The sequence below is a fragment of the Anolis sagrei genome, chromosome 1 (genome assembly GCF_037176765.1).
Source record: "Anolis sagrei isolate rAnoSag1 chromosome 1, rAnoSag1.mat, whole genome shotgun sequence".
Lineage (NCBI taxonomy): Eukaryota > Metazoa > Chordata > Lepidosauria > Squamata > Dactyloidae > Anolis > Anolis sagrei.
This window is the reverse complement of record NC_090021.1, coordinates 203,434,871-203,453,685: the sequence shown is the minus strand read 5'-3', so window position 1 is coordinate 203,453,685 and position 18,815 is coordinate 203,434,871. Positions and strand designations below refer to the sequence as shown.

Genomic DNA, 18,815 nt, shown 5'->3' with positions numbered 1-18,815 from the left:
GGTTTGTTAAAAGCAGCTGAAGTGAAAAAACATCTGTTAACTGCCTTCTGTGCCATACCTCCATCCCCCCCTTTTTTCCATTTCTCTCTTTATTTGAAACAATCTGTGAACTAGAAAGCATAGTCGGTTTGTGTTCCATTTAGAAATGCCTCTTTCTTTGTAAGTAGCAGCTGAATTAATTGAGCAGTCCTGTACTCTGCCTTCACTGCCAAGATGCAAACCAAAGGTTTATGTTATTTAAGAACCAAAATGCCATCCTTTGTATTCTGTATTGAGGGTGTTGCAGAGAGGAGGGAGGTAACATTTCCCTGTTTTTAGCCATGCATTGATGCCCCAGAGTCAAAAACCGCAGCTCATAAAATTCTGCACAAAGTGCAGACCCCTTAAATGGCAATCATTGCTGTTGTCATGCAAAATGAGTCCAGCAACACCGGAAAGCAAGCTTATAGCTTTTAAAATACTTTATTGTTTATTGTACATTATAATCTTCATAGCCACTGGATCAGTTTCCACGGTTTCCATGTCTGATATAATATGTCCTCTCTAAGCATTTTCTAGGTCCTCCAGTGTGACACTATGGTATTCTTGGACCAGATAGATTTCATTTTAATAGGGTTCACTATTATCCCCAATTTCACGTATCCATGCAAGATTGAGGAACATATCCACCCCAGATACCAAAGTTGTACTGCATACTTTTTTCCTCATCTGTCCTGGGACTCTGTATTAGGAGAAAGGTAACTATATATATATATATATATATATATATATATATATACATATTAGCATTGTTGTAAAAAAAGGACACTTTTTTGCTTCTCCTGGGTATCTTGTGTCCTGCCTCATGGCCTTTCGATGTTGTGGAGTGGAACATGAGATCAGGCTGTTAGTCAATATGCAAAGAAACATGTTCTTGTTTGAGAACATTATTTGCTGTATTGGAGCAATGTGGGTCAGCTAGGGTATTTACTGAAGGCTATTGATTCCACTAAATACATAAATAGGTTAATGGAAGCAAGGCAACATTTTGACCCTTACTTTATATATATTGCTTTTGCTTACACTGTAGCAGTGTTGTTTATTTTTACAACCATTGGGTGGTTTCACATAGAAGCAAAAACCAATCTGTATTACAAATGTATGCACCAGAGGAGATCTTGACTCAAAGCTGAGGCTATGGAACTCCAGTTAAAGCATGCAAACTACAAAATGTGCAATTACACATTATACTCCTGTGTTTGTTGCAGGAAGTATCCATCCAAACATCTGACTTTTACTATAGTTGCTAGTCGTGTAGAATTCAATCAATGGGGGAGTAAAGAATCCAATCGGCATTGGCCTCCTGGGCTGCTGTAGAAAGAACAGCATGTAATTTTACATGTTTTCCATAGGTGTGCATCTGTTGAGTGTTCTTATCAGTCTGTTCCCAAGACTCCCACAGGTTTCTTATTCTAGACTCATCCCAACAATTGCCATATAGAAAATAACAGACATTAAGAACCAAGTCTGTCAATAATAAAACTGAATAAAATGTTGTCCAGATTATGAAAATGTAAATATATCTTTGGAACAAATGTACTTAAATGCAATTTTAGCCATTTCTGTGTAGGTACAAGGTCTCATTTTAGAGAGTTGCTTTGTTTTAGCATTTTGGCAACCTCTCGTTTATTCAAATTTATTTGTAGCTTATTTCACATAAAATGGAATGGTGATAGTGGAGGAAGATAATGTGGAATATAACAAGAACCCCATATCCATATGGGATATGTTCCTGACCAGAATGCAGTTACCTAAATCTATGGATATGATTCAACATCATTAAATTACCTAAAGTTCAGTATCAGCATACCATACAACATATTTTAGAATTGCTTAGAGGATCTAGCAAATTCCTAGAAGGACCATTTTTCTTTGGTGCAGGTAAGTGAAACTGTGGATATGAGTTCTGTGATTATAGAAGCCTTACTATATGAAGCGAAGAAGCTATTACCACACAGGATTTCACTGTCTTTGAAGAATAAGATGCATTATACCTCTGGATGCAGAGTGCACAAATGCCAGCTACTCCCTTGAGTGTCCCCTACTGGTTTTGTCTGATAATCTGACTATGCCCTCTGCTTGAAGGCAGTGATGGGATAATTTATATCAATATCTAAGTGACCTTCATTTTGCGTATGACACTGCATATGATGACTGCTCCAGAAAGTCAGGCAATGATGAGAATGGCCTGGCATACATATGCTTATGTTGAAGCAACTTTATTTGCTGCTATTGTGCTTTTCAGCCCAGGTCAAGAAACCAGTATGGATCTGTAAAGCATTAAAGTTAGACCCTAGGTCAGTGGTTCTTAAGCTGTGGGTTCCCAGGTGTATTGGCCTACAACATCCAGAAATCCCAGCTACTTTACCAACTGGTTAAGATTTCTGGTAGTTGAAGACCAAAACATCTGGGGACCCACAGGTTGAGAATCACTGCCCTAGGTCTAAGATGAGAGAGAATAATGTGATCCTCCAAGATGCCTTTTTTACTGCAATTCTCAGCATTCCTCACTAATGGCTCACTATAGTGAAGAATGCTGAAAACTGGCATCACCAAACTCCTGTAGAGCCACATATCTTATCTCTAGTATAAAACCAAGATATCTCTCAGAAATCTCTCCAAAAATTTTAGATACATCAGTGAAGTCATATTCCCATCTTAGGTTTAGACCTTCATCAAAGAAAAGCTTGGATGTCTAGTAGAAAGTTCAGTGAAACTGTTTGCTTGTTTTGGTTCCACATAGTTTTTTTGGGAGCCTATAAAGAAGCCTTTGGAAGTTGTCCTGTCTTTCTTTAGTTGGCCCTTGCTTTAGTTTTGCATTTAGTTTGTGCTTGTTCTAGCTTTACTTTCACATCAGTTTTAATGTTGTGATTTTAAAAATATGTTTTGTGTAATTGTTATGTGTGCCACTCTGGAAGCAGTATTTGAAAGCAATCAAGAAATCCTGTAAGTAAATATGATTCAGTGAGTAAGTCCATTTGTGTGTGTGTGTGAGAGAAAGTGTGTGTGTGTGTGTGTGTGAGAGAGAGAGAGAGAGAGAGAGAGTGAGTGAGAGAGAGAGAGAAGGTGGGTAGAAGAGTGTCTTATATAAACACTTAGAATTTTCTTGCACTATGTTTTTGAAGTTGACATGTACTGATGTTGTTTATAAAAAGTACTGGCTAATGGTACATTAAAAAGAAAAAAGTTTTCTGTAGACTTATACTTTGATTGATGTGCTAGCTAGCACTCTGATTTTTTTTCTTGCAAGTTTCAAAAGCACATTAAAATAGTATTTCTTAAAATTTATCTCGGTACCGAAAAGTGCTGCAACAGTAAAAGAGACATTATAACTCTTTTCTTACAAACATATGAAGCAAAAATACAGTGGGCTTAATTAAGATCATTTGCTGTTTTTTGTTGTAATATACAGGAAATTATTCTTTTGCAGAAGTCTGTATGTGTTCAAATAAGAGATCAATTATAGTTGTTTGTGGTAATGACAGAACAGATAAAATAGGTGTTTATAGAAGATGCATGAAAAATCCAACTATACCCTTGTCTGACATGAAATTATGCAACAAATACAGAGGTACAATTTGTGGAAGACAGCAAATTATCTGTGAACTTTCTTCAATCTGTAAGCTGTTTGAATCTGGTGAATATTCATGTTTTGACCCACGAAATCAAAGCATGTTAGTTATGTTAAGTTGTCCTGAATTGTGATTTGGCAAACAAGTTGTTTTTGATATCTCTCACAGTAGAAAAACGCCTTATTTTCACAGGACTGCAAAAATATGAAATGGCCTTGAGTGATTTAATATAACAGATGTAGGGTTTTCTTTGGGAATTGAATGACAGTTTGCTTAAAGTAAGAGGCACACCTCGGGGGAGATGTTCCTTAAAGAGCTTTCCTAGTAGAAATTGTACAGCACATTAAATTGAAAAATGTGATGCATGCCAATCTAGTGTGAAATAAAGTGTAATCATTTTGCCATTATTTGTTCATTGGGACCATTTTAGGATAATGACTATATTTTGAAAAAAAGGAGGAAAGCGTGTTTCTACAGTGGTGTCCTAATATGTGATTTCACTTTCCTTTAATACCTTTCCTTTATATAATACATAACAACAGTGTTTTTCTGCAAACAGATCTTTGCTATTGATTACTGAACAGATTAGGCCAGCACAAACCAATGGGCTAAATTGGATGTGTGACTGGATCTCTTGGTTTATTTTTGAAAACTTAAAGAAAGCAGTGTTGGTGGGCTGGCGAGACAATGCTAACTCTTGTTGCCACATTATATTTTCAATTGAAATCTCCACTAATTTCTTAACAGTTTCCATTCCTGTAGTGGATCTGATCTTCTCCTGGTTTTCCTTCTTTACATTTTTGGTTAAAATTTTTGTTTTTCCTTTGTTCAATTTGAAGCCTGCCACTTTTCCATATTCTTGAATTTTCTCTATCCACTTCTGTAGATTATTTATAGGATCTTCAACAATCCCTAACAGGTCATCCGCAAAAGCTTTTATCTTATATTCGTATTTCCCAATTTTAACTCCCTTAATATTCGTATCTTCTCTTATTTTCCTCATCAATGGCTCCAGAGCCATAATAAAAATCAAGGGAGATAACGGGCAACCTTGTCTTGTTCCTTTCGTGATTATGAACTCTTCAGATTGTTGACCATTTATCCGAATTTTTGCTCTTTGAACATCATAGATAGCATTAATTGCATTTATAAATTGTGCTCCCATATCCAATTCCTGGATCAGCATCTTAAAAAAGTCCCAATTTAAATTATCAAATGCTTTCTCCGCATCAATTGATAAAATGGCAGCTTCCTTCTGATGATTCACTTCGAAGTATTCTATCAAATCTAGAACAGTGCGTATGTTATCTTTCATGTATCTTCCTGGGAGAAACCCTGTCTGGTCTTCTCCTATCCAATCCTTCAGGAATTCTTTTAATCTTGTCGCCAAGATATTCGTAAATATTTTGTAATCTACGTTAAGTAGAGAAATAGGTCTATAATTTTTGATATCCTCCGTTGATGAGCCTTCTTTATGTATCATTACTATTTCGGCCTGGTTCCAAGATTCCGGAATTTTTTGGTACAATAAAGCCTCATTTAGGACCTTTTTCAACATTGGAAGAACAGTTCTCTTTGTTGATTTATAAAAGCCCGCCGTAAATCCATCAGGGCCTGGTGCCTTATCTGCATCCATTTTATTCAAAGCTTTTTCAATTTCTTCCTCCGTAATCTCTTTATTCAACTTTTCCCGTATCTCCTCTGATACTTTTTGTAGTTTCAATTGGCTTATATATTCCACAATTTCCTCTTTTCTTATTCCATCACTTGTATATAATTTACTGTAATATTTCCTAAATTCTTCCATAATCTCCTTATCAGTTGTAGATGCTCTATCTCCCTCAGTTATTTTCGTTATATGTGTGGCTTGTTTCTTCTTACGGACCTGCCTTGCTAGCCATTTCCCAGATCTATTTGCATTTTCAAAATTTTGTTGTTTCAGAAATTTTAGCTCTCTTGCTTGTTTTTCCACCTCTAAGCGAGACTTCTCTTGTTTAAGACTCGCTAATTCCTTATTCAGTTGTTTACTGTCCGGTTTCTTTTTTAATTCTGACTCTTTCTCTCCAATTTTGTTCATCACTTCCTTCATTTGCCTATTTCTTTCTCTATTTTTCCTCGCTCCATGTTGAATAAGGTGTCCTCTTAAAACGGCTTTCAGCGCGTCCCATATTACTTGTATTTTTGTCTCTTCGATATCATTAATTTCGAAGTAGTCCTTGATAATTTTATTATAATGTACTTTGTCTTCCTCTGTCTTGATCAAGTTTTCATTCAATCTCCATTTTCTTTGATAATTCTTATCATTTATTTCTATCTCCAATGGACAGTGGTCTGAGATGTCTCTAGGTAGTATTTCCATTTGTACTACCTTGGTAGCTAATTTTTTTGATATCCACGCCATGTCTATCCTTGACCAAGTTTGATGTCGGTGGGAATAGAAAGTATAATCCTGTTTCTTTTCATTCCTTACTCTCCAAGTGTCTTCCAAGTTGAATTCCTTTTGAAGATCGAAATTTTTTTGTGGTAATAACCCTCCTCCATCTCCATTCCTTTTTATCTTATTCTTGTCTTTTTGTCTATCCATCACTCCATTAAAATCTCCAATCAATAAAAGTTCGTCAAATTCTGTTTCTCTTAATTTTGTAAATAAGAATTGGATGAATTTGGTCTTTGGGCCATTTGGTGCATATATATTGCATATCAAAATTTTTAGAGAACCCATCAAAACTATGACTGCAACACATCTTCCTTCTACATCCTTAAACGCCAGTTCTGGGTTTAAGTTTTCTTTTACATATGTTACTACTCCTCTTTTTTTCTTTTCGTATGATGAGTAGAATGTCTTGCCTAATCTCTTGTTTTCCAAGTGTGCCACATGTTTGTGGCAAATATGCGTTTCTTGCAATGAGATGATGTCCAGATTTTCCTTTTGTAATTTACCAAATAATTTGTTCCGTTTCTGGGGTGAGTTCAAACCATTAGCATTATTCGAAAAACATTTAATTTGCCTTTCTGCCATTTTATCCAAGTGAGTCTGTGTCTTGTCCTATATCGCCCAAATTCAGTTCCGAGATTCCTAGCGCTGTTATGTCCGGACCGTAAGCTCCTTCTCCTAAATCTTCTGATGTTGGTACACTACTCCCTTGACTTTTGCTGAATCGTCTATATTCCTCTGGGGTTTCAATTCTTGGCTTTTTCTTCTCTTTTCCATTTCCATTTCCATTCCCTGGTGTCAATGCCTTTTTATCTCCTTTCCTTCCTTCAGATTTTTCCTCTTCAGTTTCTTTCATTAAATTCTCATAGAAGGACTTAGCCTTTTGTTCCGATGTCAACCAGTATCTTTCTTCTTTATACGTTACCATGATACCTTCAATTCTCTCCCATCGGAATCTAATTGATCTTTTCTTTAATTCATCTGTAAGGAAGTAGTACTTTCTTCTTCTGCTTAAGGTCGATTGTGGGAATTCTTTCAGAACTGCAATCTTGGTTTCTTTATAATAAATTGGATTCTTATTGCTTTTGTATAGCACTTCATCTCTAGTTTTTTTCCGTGTGAATTGCACTATCACATCTCGTGGCGTTTTATTTTTCCTTGAATAAAATGAAGATACACGATAAATTTGGTCTAGCTCCATCTCCAATTCATCCTCTTCACATTCCAAACATTTTACTATCAAATCTGTTATCAACTGGGTAATATCTTCTTCTTTCTCTTCTTGGATATTTCTGAATCGTAAATAATAATCCATTTGCTTTTGTAGTAACTTTTCTTGCTCTATTTCCATTTTTTCTTTTTGTCTATCTATTCCTTTAATTCTCTTCATCATGTGAGATTGTGTTTCCTCCATCTTCTCCTTACTAGTTTTCAACTCCTTTACTTCTCCATATAGATGAGATATATCTTTTTTAATTTGCCCAAATTCCTCTTCCATCTTTTTTTTCATTCCTTGGAACTCTTCTGTCATTTTCTTATAATTCTTTTCTTGCTTATTGAAGAACTCTTCTTGTTTATCCGCCATCTCCTTTTTTAATGCATCTTGTTTTTCGGACAATTTTTTGATTTCCTTCAGAATGTTCTCCATGTTAAGACTGGTATCCAAAGAACCTCTTCTTATCTGAATCTTCTCTTTCTCTTGCTTCCCTTTTAGTGACATCTATTCTTTATTATTCACCACAATAATTTCAATCAATTTATAAGTCCCAATTCATTAAATTTTTCTATAATTATCTCCGAATATTTAATTATTCTTATTGTTTTCTTAATTATATCTATATGTATATATCTAAAATTTATTTATCTTCATCAATTTATGACCATTCCCTTTATTAATATATTTACTCTATATTTAATCCAATTTGCAATTTATTAATTTAGGTTTTTCAATTAATTAAATATTATTATTATTTATTTGTATTATTTATATTTAATTCGACTAATCATCAATTATCTTATCTTATCCGTTGACTCCCCAATCTTCTTCAGTCTTCAATCCTCTTTAAAAATTATTTCTCTTTCCCAATTTCGTCTGCTTCTCTTCCTGGTTCACGTCTTCTTCTCGTCCTCGTTCCTATTGTACTCGTCTGCTTCTCTTCCTCGTGGTTCGTCTGCTTCTCTTCCTCGTGGTTCGTCTTCTTCTCGTCCTCGTTCCTCCCGTCTACTTCTCGTCCTCGATGTCCTCGATGTCCACTGGTATCCCTTTGTCTCTGTTTGCTTCACCAGATCCAATTTCTGCCGCTTTTTACCGCTTTCCGCCGCTCCGTAGCGTTTTTTCTCTATGGTCTTTTTCTTCTCTATGGTTCCGCCCTTCTTCCGCCCTTCCTCTGAGTTCCCTTCCGCCCTTCTTCTTATTTGTCCCTCCTCTTCCTTTAACTTCACTTCCCACTCCTCTCTTCTCTTCACTTCGTCATTTCCTGTTTTTCCTCTTTCCAACTTTGTTTACAAAGAAGGGGCTCGCTAGCCACAACAATATGGCGCTCAAGGTCAGAATTCAACTTTCTTCTCTACCTCATCGAGATGAGTGAAGGCAGGAGCAGGGAACAGGGAATGGGTTAGGGATATGAAAGGCGGGCGGCAGCTTATTTTTAGTCCAAATCCAGGTTATCAGTCTTCTTATCTCCACACTCTTCTTCCCACACGGCAGTTATTATATATATAAAATTTTGGTAAAAAGTTTCCCAATTTAACGATTGTCCTTTTATTTCCTTTCCGGAGCACCTCTTTACTTAGCGCTCTCGCTCTCTCGCTTTTCTCCTAATTTCTTTGTAATTCTCTGTATGATCCTGTATGATTCTTTAACTCCTTATCTTTACTTCTTCACTCTTCACTCTCCTGCTTTATTAATTATTTTGAGGTAAACCCTCTCTTTACCTGATGGTGAGATCTTCTCGGTTTTCTCCTTTGAGATTCTTATTTCTTCTTTCTCTCTTTTATGCGGGCTGGCTTCGGTTGGAACGGGTCTTCACCCGATCCCAGCGGGGCGCTTGCTTTCCCGCCGACCTGGACCCCCCTCGGCCCCCCTCCTTGAGGGGAAGGGGCTCTTGGGGCTCTACAGGTCTCTACGGGTTCGCTACACCTTTGCCTTCGATCCAGCAAAGGTGGGGGAGCCGTACGCTCGCCCAAACGCGCCACTACACTGGTCCCCCGTCGGAGCTCCCTCTCAACGAGGTTTGCCCGTCGCCATCACCCACCGGAAGTCCCCACCCCCACTTTTTGAAGCATGGCGAGGTGTATTTCTCTGACTTTGCCCAATAAAGATATTAGAAAGCCAATGGAGTTAATGGCTGAACATCAGCATTGTGTCCTGGACCTAATAACCAAACTAACTCACTAGCCCTTTCTAAACCACATTGACTATGTTTTGGAGTTGTGGGACATATCTGCCCCCATATTAATTCTTCAACATTACAGTCCACATTCCTTGGCCACTGCTACTGAAATTGTTCCATAGCTCAGATGTTTGGTGTGGCAGGTTGCAGTAAGGCATTGCTCAGAAGAAACTAAGAACCAGAAGCCAATGTGAAGGAATGGGAAGAGGGAAGGCAAGTAAGGCATTTGACACATATTTGGAGAAAGTTTATAATTGCAGAAGAGGCAGAAACAAGAACAGGAGTGTGAATAACAGAGCTTTTGAAATGTGGTAGAATGTCCAGTGGTGCAGTCACAGAAGGTCAGCATGGTGGAACCACAATAACTCTTGGAGTCTCATGTTGTCCATGACCTGTGTGTTGTCTGTCCCATTATAAACTATGAAGAAGCTTGTGACTTCATGTTTCTGTTACAACAACTAATCTATCAAGTTATGTAAAGTCACAGCTGTATAGTGGCCCTGCCAAGTAACCAATCCCACTCCTACTCCTACAAGACCTTATAGTAAAAACTCGGGGAGAAAAAATAAAGTTAACAAGTATTTTGTGTTTTGTTGTTGTTGTTGTTGTTGTTGTTGTTGTTGTTGTTGTGTGTCTTCAAGTTGTGTCTGACTTATGATACCCTAAGATGGACCAATCATGGGGTTTCTTGGCAAGATTTGCTCAGAGGGGTTTGCTTCTTCCTCTGAGGCCAAGAAGATGTGACTTGCCCAAGGCACCCAGTGGGTTTTGCACAAAAATATATTTGGAATAAAATGCATTTTTTATTCAAAATAATTTGTGCATAACGTTTTTATACGAAAAAAAAACAACACTTTTTTACATTTATAGGAGGGAGAAAAATCTCACATTTTCTTGGCAGGTCTCAGTTTATCCAAGCACCCTTTTTTTGTCAGACATGACAAAAATTTTCATCTATTCGTTACATTCCCACATCCACCACCATCCACTCCTAGGCATGCTTCTGGACCCTACAAGGATCCAGAAGTTTTCTTAGATCGCTTGATGCAGCACAGTTCTTGAACTAAACGAATCTAATCATAAGCAATAACAAATTTATAGCTGTTCTACTGAGCATTATATTTTTAGAACAAGACTTGATATGTTGCTTCTCCCTTTATTTTCTCTCACAAAGTCCATAAGCAGAAGAGGCTCAGCCAGCCAAAACCATGATACTTCTCTTAACAAAGAAATCAGTGATATGGTATGTGGGTGAGTTACAAGTTAGTTAAAGGAGATCATTCCTCCATACTGGAGGAGCTGGCCATTTTTCATATTTTTTAAAGTGAAGATATGGGGAATAGATTTCAATAAGATCTGTTCAGGAAAAGGGAAATAATTTTGCATTTATTTTTACATTTTTTGGGGGGGGGGGTGACAGTTTATGAAATAATTCATCACTTGGACAATGACAGCTGGGGGGTATCAAAGGATATGGGGTGAATATCAGAAAAAATATCAAGGAAGAAATTATGACTTTGAGACATTGAGAAAAATACAGTTCTTTTAGTAGCCTCTGAATTTATAGTCTGATTGGACTCAGAAGATAGATGACAAGCGGAAATACATTACAAGACAATGGAAATAGTAAGGTGCTTTCTAGAACCGTTTTCTTCTAAGGAAAAAAAAAAGGTCACAAATCCATCTAACAGTGTACTTCAGTATGCTAATATATTATGATATATTATCGTATTATCATACATGTAAAAAATCTTCCATATCCCTTACATTTTTGAGCATTTTGGTGCATTCCCCCCATTCATTTGTGTTTTTGACATTCTCAGTTTACAACCGTTCAATTAAATTTATGCTAATCTTTAATCTGAAACCATCTTTAGAGAGTTATACTGTTCTGTGCTAATATTTATTCTGAATATTTTCCAGCTCTTTAAATGTAGAATAGTTATCCCAATAGTTGCAGATGGTGGTATGTCACCTAGAATTAATTCTATACAGGAATAATTTTGTAGTAAATGTATACCATATGTCTACTGTTTTTTATTCAGAATCTTTAAAAAAGTATATCCTTTCCTGAGTAGGTGAAAAGACAGCCTCGGGTACAAAAAAGACACACAAGAATAAACAGATAGTGACCACTTCAAAACAAAACTACAGACTATCAGATATTCTTTTTTCATTGCACCAGATTATACCATACAGAGCGGATGTGCTCCTTAAAACCCACAGAGAGCCAGATCTTGTTTTCTCCTGTGTTTCCACTCAGAAGAAATGAACTATCAATACTGTGATAGCATTTGAGTTAATTTAATATGGAGATCTTGTGAATGTCGGACTAGGACTTTGAACTAGTTCAAATCTGTACTCGGCCATGGAAATGCACTGGTGACATTGGACAAGTCACACATTTTCAGCTTTACAGGAAGGTAATGAGAATTTCCCTCTGGATACATCTTGCCGAAAACATACCATAGTAAGTTTGTCTTAGGTAGGCATAAATCAGAAAGAACTAGGAGGCACCTTTTGAAAAACTTTGCTATGAAGACGATTGTGGTAAAGGTAGAGTATAAGCTGTTTGTTTCCTCTAATAAGACTTGTGAGCTTGCTATTTTTACCAGGCTGGCTGAGAAGTGCCCTTGTAATAGGTACAAACATATTCCTAAACTTTGACCAGTCACTGCTTCCAGTCATTGTAAGATCCTTTTTGAAATTACTTTCCCATATCGGGAGCCACAGCTGCACATCTCCTTTGTTTTCTGAGACTGTAGTACACAAAAGAGAAATACTGGGCCATATAGGAATAATGTTGAATGTGATTTCTTCCCATGACAAGGTATACGTAGTTTCTGGAGAAATACATATACTGTCCAAAACTTACCATCTTCCTCATGTTGACTGTGTTTGTTTTTTGTTTTTGTTTTGCAGCGGCTTACCTTGAGACATGTGAACAGCAACCAGTGTCTTGACGAACCAGCTGAAGATGACAAAATGGTTCCTACCATGAAAGATTGCAGCGAAAGCCGGTCCCAGCAGTGGCTGCTCCGTAACATGACCTTGGGTGCCTAAAGTCAAGGGAGAGACTTGCGGCGTTTCCTCAGGCCTTGAAAGGTTCTAGACCACTTGTACTTCACTCATTTACATCAGGCAAAAGGAGATACATTCATTTTCTCCTGTTGGTGAAGTGAAAGGTTTTGAATGCTTGGTTAAAAGCCCACTTGTTGGAAAAACTTTTTTTAATTGCTTAAAAGCATGTTTGCACTTTTTCCCCTAGAAATTTTTTACTCATTCAGCTGAACACATGAGCGCTTTAATATACCATGACATACACTGTTATCAGGACATATTCAAGAGGAGATCAGACTCATGAGAAACATTACAAGGCTAAACTCCAAGATCTTGGGGGTGGGGGAGTGGGCTTGCTGTTGGTTCTGTCATGTAATGTTGCTTGAAAGTGACAATGTTAAATGCCTTATGAAATTAACTTGCATTGTGAAAGACTATATCATTTGTTTCATTAAGGTGATGTGTGTGTACTGGCCGGTCCTTCATGGCAACAAAGGAATCATTAGGTTTTTAGTCAGCCATAACCAGTGAATAGCTCAGCTGAGAGGATTTCTGAACGGTAAATTTGCTGTATATAACAGAGGTTTTTCATGTATATTATCAGGAAGAAGGTGCCATTCTTTTTTTTTCTTGGTAAAATCAACAATACTTATTGAAGAATATGCTAATAGATGGGATATAAAACTAAAATACCAGTGAGAGCTACTGTAATGGAGTAGAAGTCAGAGAAAGATGATCTAGTCTGTGACCAGATTTTATCAATTCTGTGTCACAGAATTGATAGTATCCCCAGATACCACTGCCAAACTGTAATCCATTGTGAAAAATAATAATGCCATTCAGATTCTTTTGACTTGCTTGAAAATATGGCAGTTTTATACTAGCCATTTAAATTCAAGTTAAATTAGCTCCCTTTCCCTTTTGAAAATCTGGGCTGTTTCTCTTCATTTCAACACCAGGCTGTGGGCTTTGGGAGAAGATTTCATACACATACACACTCTTCCTGGGAATAAAATATGCCATATAGTTTTCTTTAGTAATATTAGTTGTCTGGAATTTGTATGTGCCTATTACCCCATCTCTTTCATCCAGTCACCATTACAATGTACTAGGAAAGTAAAATATATAGAGTGAGAGCTTAGTATCACAGCTTAGTAGGGTCAATGGCAAAACATCTATCTATATAAACAGACCAATAATCTGATTCAAAGGTAGAGGGGAAATAAGTCAGAGACAGATGACCTAGTCTGTGCCCAGATATTCCTATGGCACAGAAAAGGATAAAGGCAAAGCAGATAACCTTTGGATAACTCGATGTGACATTTGCTGATTAGATAATGTGTGAGGTAAGGCAAAGCAAGGATCTCTTCTTTATCTGATCTCAAGAACAAGTTACTCAAATGAAAGATCTAACTTTGGTGGTATTCTTATACAGGGTCAGTTGAAATTGGTAGTCCAAGCTACTGGGATACTTTTAACGTGACACGATACTTTTAACGTGTCATTCTCAGGGAACACCTGGGAGACAGTAAGGAAAGATAAGCTAGTCCATATCCCCATACAATAAATTTTCTGGAACTTGGAAAAATAATGCTTGTGCTAAGGACCCTGATTTGGATTGACAGCATTGATGGCGACAACCTTTTAGAAGAACTTCATTGTTATTGTAGTAATGTTTGGAGAAGTGCCTCTCCTTTTCTCTAAGTAGGAAAAATCTCATAAAACATGAGGTTGTTGTTCTGCCTTGAAAGTCTTTTTCTGGGCCTCTTCATTTTAAGTTGGCTATGGGCTTGAGTTATATTTTAAATATCAAGTAGCAGTGCTCTGCATCTACTTTTCCAACAAACTGCAGTCCAAGTCTTGCCCATGTTGGCATTGGGAAAACAGCAGAAACTCAAGACACATCGTCACAGAGGGTTTGAAGGTCAGACCCAATTTGGGAATTCCTGGCCTAAACAATACTTTGGTCTTTCTAGTACCATTATTGGAATCTTTACAAGCTTGTCTCAGTAATAAAGGTTAGGGATATATTGTCAAGGACTGACAGGTCCCAAAACATTTCCTAGTAAAAAGACATAACAGCAGTCCCATTATTTTCTATTGTCTGTACTATAATCCTAGAGTTGCATACTGCACAGAGGTACACTGGGAGATAAAACCCTTTGTTCTTTTTTTTTATTCTAAATGCTGTCACAACATTTTGGTAAATGTAGGGAGGCTCTGTGCCTACAACATAAGGAAACCAGCAGTTTTTCAACTCTAGAGTGGTAGTTGGGGTTTGCCTTCAGGTTTCTTCCATTGTGTTAACTGAAAGTAAGAAAATCATTGATGGAGTCTCTTCAGATTCATGTTTCATGGAATCACAGACATGGTCCAAACAATGAGCAAGTTCTTTGAAAGGTTGGGTAGATGAGAATAGAAAAGGAACTAATTTTGCACATATTTGTGCATTGCAGATTTTTTTTCTGAAGGGAAACTATCTTTTCACTCTCATGCAGGAAGCAGAAAAGCACATCTTCTGACGTAATTTTAATGGGGTGTCGCAGTGTCAAAGGCAAGGGTAGACTAAATAAACCTCTAGTCTAAGTCCTGCTGCCAGATTTGCTGGTTTAAGTCCAAAAACATTGTCCTGGCGTGATCTTCTTTAGTAGCAAAATCTCTTTTGTTGTCTTAGGCATAGTTTACTCCACTTTATCTTTTGATATTGCTCTTCATAACTCCAGAAACAGTATTCAGGCTTCATTAAGAACTTCAGTCCAATGAGCTATCTGCTTCACAACCTTTGAAAGGTATGTTTCCCATAAAGTTAAAGGGTATTCTTTCTGAATAAGTAAACAACAGCAAAACCAGTCATTAATGCTTCAATGGGACAAATCCCATTGAACATGGTGAAACACATTTAATTGTATTGTATGATGAAGTAGAAATTACATGTTTTCATGAAGTTGAAGCTAATGATTGTAAGATCACATTAGGTGAACAAGGAGGATTCAGAACACAACATGCTGTTTCAAGGCATTGATTGTGTGACCTTAGAAAATAGGACATCTGTTCAGGAAAGGCAATTTTTTCAGATTTTGTTGTTCAGAACTCAGAAACCTTTGAATGGGTTCTTGGAGGGTTTAGTTTTAAAAGTGCAATGTTGTAATATTTCCTGGCATTCAGCTATAGCATTCCATACTTTCCCACTGGAAGAAAGATTCATAAGATTCTTTCATTTTCAATGGATGCTTCTTCTGCCACTTGTTATCTTTCATAACCATGTTGAGCTAACCCTACCTAGAATAATCAGACGAAAATGCAATTATGAGTTGTGAGCAAAATCAAGGCAAAGAGCTTCCTTGTGAATGTCTGTGTTCGCCTTGACCTATTTTTAATAAAAATGAAAACTTTGCCAGGTGGAGCTGTGTCAAGTGCTCACCCAGTCCCTCCTACAGAGCAATTATGGGCTTTTGTCTCTAATGTGCTTCTCCTATTGTATTGCTATATGGCCTTAGCAAACTGTTGAAAGTTATATTATTTTTAAAAGATTGTCATCTCGGCTTGGGGTTCCTTTGCTCAGTATTTTGAAGGCCAATAAAAAGTTAGCCTTTAATTAATTGTTTTGAAAGGAAATCGATAAACTTGAAAGCATCTACAAAATGCAGTCCAAGAATTAAAATTTGCGCCTTGATATTTCCCCATCTGTAGGACTTAATATCTGTACAGCATTTCTAAAATGTCAAAAAATATATAAAACCCCAAAGATTTTGTTTGTTTTATTAAATGACAAATTTAAAACTAGAGGACTATTTTTGACACGAATATCATGAGGGTCCACCCAGTAGTATAAATGAAGTAGCAAAAGGTGCCTCATCCCTGTAAACCTCATTATTTCTTGAAGAGGGAGGGCTAGCTGTATAAATTCTAAGACAAATTAACCTAAGTAAAAGCAATTAGGTATATTCTATCTATGTGTGGACCTCAACCTGTTCCACTGGTTTGACATTCCATATAGTGATCTTCTAGATAGCCTCCATGGTTGCTGTGCAAGACCTTATTCATCTTATCTCCCACTTTCTTTAACTACAGTCTCCAGACACTGTGTATCTGAACGCTAACTTCCTTAAGTATACAATACAAAAAATAATGAGCTATTAAACAGAAATTGTACATAAAGTTACAGATTATTTATTTAATATATCTAAATTGCATATCTCGCGCATGCACTCATCTACTATCTAACTTGATCCTAAATTCAGCAAATTTCTATCTTTGACCCTGACTAACCTTTCTGACTCATTATCCTCTCAATTCCTATGTGTTGAATGAAGAGGACTAAGTTCATTTGAACCACTTGTGATTAGAAGCCTTAACAGTGGAGGCTTCTACATCCAAACTAACATGAGTGGAATACTGCTGCAGATTTTGCCATTCTAACATAGGGAAGTGGGTCTAGTATACACAAGGACATTGGGGCACAAACAGTGTGGTGAGCCACATCTCTTACATTTATCTACTCTGGGGATGGGGAACATGCAACCTCTCGGTTGTTAGTGACTTGCAGCTGGCATCAGTCTAGCTAACACAACTAATAGTGGGGAATGTTGGGAATTAAGGTCTAATAATATGTAGAGGGCTACAAATTCTCTGTCCCTGGTCCACCTGATTAAGGTAAAGTGCTTGAACAGGACTTTATCTTCACTTTATCTTCAGGAGTACTTCTGCACTCTTGAAACCCAAACATTATATTTTTATGTAATTGAAAATTAATTCAGTAATGTGTTGAAAGAGATAAGTACAGTACTGCTAACCAAGATGGTCTGAGGTTTTACTTTCTTCTCCTTCAAAGTAATGAAGATCATATCTGATCATATACATTTTAGCTGCATCTCATTTTTGGATGCTGAGTACATTTTCAGATGAAGCAAATACTGGTGAAGATACTTATTTGTAAAACTACATATTAGATTGTATTAGTTCATATCATGGCTGGGTAGTGTGCCCCCCAGGTGCTGTTGAACTACAAATACTATCAGCTATAGCCAAAATAGTCAACAGTCAGAAATAATAGCAGTTGCAGACCAGCAATATCTGGAGGACAACACAATTGTCACTCCTGGTCTAAGGGATGTATATGAAATAGAATTTTATAATGTCACTGTCTTCTAAATCCTTCTGCATAACAATAAACTGGAAAATTTGAACACATTTGTAGTTTCAATGGGACATAAGAACTGTAAATCATTGTGATGCAACAGCTTGCAAATTCCAAATGTATTTGACTTAACCATCATGCACCTTCTCTTGTATTTTGATGTATGGAATAGATAAAAAGTCTGCTGCTATTACTGTATGAACACATCTGGTGAGATTACACCACATCTAAACTCCTGCTCAATATAAGCTAGTGTTTAATCTCAAGGTGTTGAATGAACACCAGCAATGTGTTTTAAATTAGGTTATGTGCATTAGTAGTGTAAAAATATTTTTCAGACATACACATATGCTTCTGAAATCCCAATTTCATTGTTGCAGGTATATTAAAGTCTATTTTCCCTATAAACAATAGGTTTTTGGAAAATTTGGATAAGTACATTTCTTTACAAGTAGGGCCCCTTCTCAGCATCAGTGTTCAATCTCCATTTGAGCCATACTATGTATTACAGGGTGGCAAATCCGGGTTTGTTTCAAGTATACTCGAACAGGGAGCCACAGCAATCCTTGTCTTCTGATGGTTATACTTGTGTGATATGCATGTTCATATGTCACATGTCCACAATTTTAGGTGTATATAAAACATCTTTAGTGTATGCCTAAAAGATATACAAGGTGGTCCTTTAAAATTACAGTTTTGGACATGCATTTCCTGTGTTAGACTGAGAGCCTTTGCTTGAGGAATTGTTCATGAACTTTCCTAAAGTCAGCACCTAGGTCACAAATATAATTATTACATTTATAGCAGTGGGCTGCAGATCAAGAATTACACCATTTCAGATGTTGTAACAGTTATTAAATGTTAACTCTGCTGTAAATTTTAAATATTTATACATTTTGTAGAAATAAAATATGCCAGTTTAGTTTTATTCTAGTGTGACTTGTTTTTGTTGTGGGCCAGCAATAGCACTTTACATCAATCTATTCCTTGTCCAAGTGTACTCTGAAAAATTCTCAATGAGTGAAGAATATGGAGTGTAAGGCTGTTTCTATGTAGTCAATTAGTCCAGCCAGAATGTGGATTTAACACATCTGGTTCCCTTTGGAATGCCTATACAGGCACCCTACAAACTGGCTGGAAGCTACCATGGTGGCCACCAAGATTTGCTGACTGCGAATCAA

At 36.9% G+C, this 18,815-nt stretch overlaps 1 protein-coding gene across 3 annotated transcripts in view; it reads left to right on the top strand.

The window, feature by feature from the left end:
* GALNT13 (polypeptide N-acetylgalactosaminyltransferase 13) overlaps window positions 1-18,562 on the top strand; it is a 251,043-nt gene extending 232,481 nt beyond the window's left edge. The window contains exons 14-15 of one of the 3 annotated variants that reach the window (XM_060777107.2): window positions 2,961-2,985; window positions 12,360-12,386. Coding sequence is in view for 1 of the 3 variants with exons in the window: in XM_060777134.2 (XP_060633117.1) it covers window positions 12,360-12,500 (141 nt within the window). In the remaining 2 variants the exon portion in view is untranslated. Of the gene's footprint in view, window positions 1-2,960; window positions 2,986-12,359 lie in introns of all 3 variants that reach the window. The other 2 variants (XM_060777134.2, XM_060777115.2) reach the window with 2 other exon arrangements.
* The last annotated feature ends 253 nt before the right edge of the window (window positions 18,563-18,815 follow it).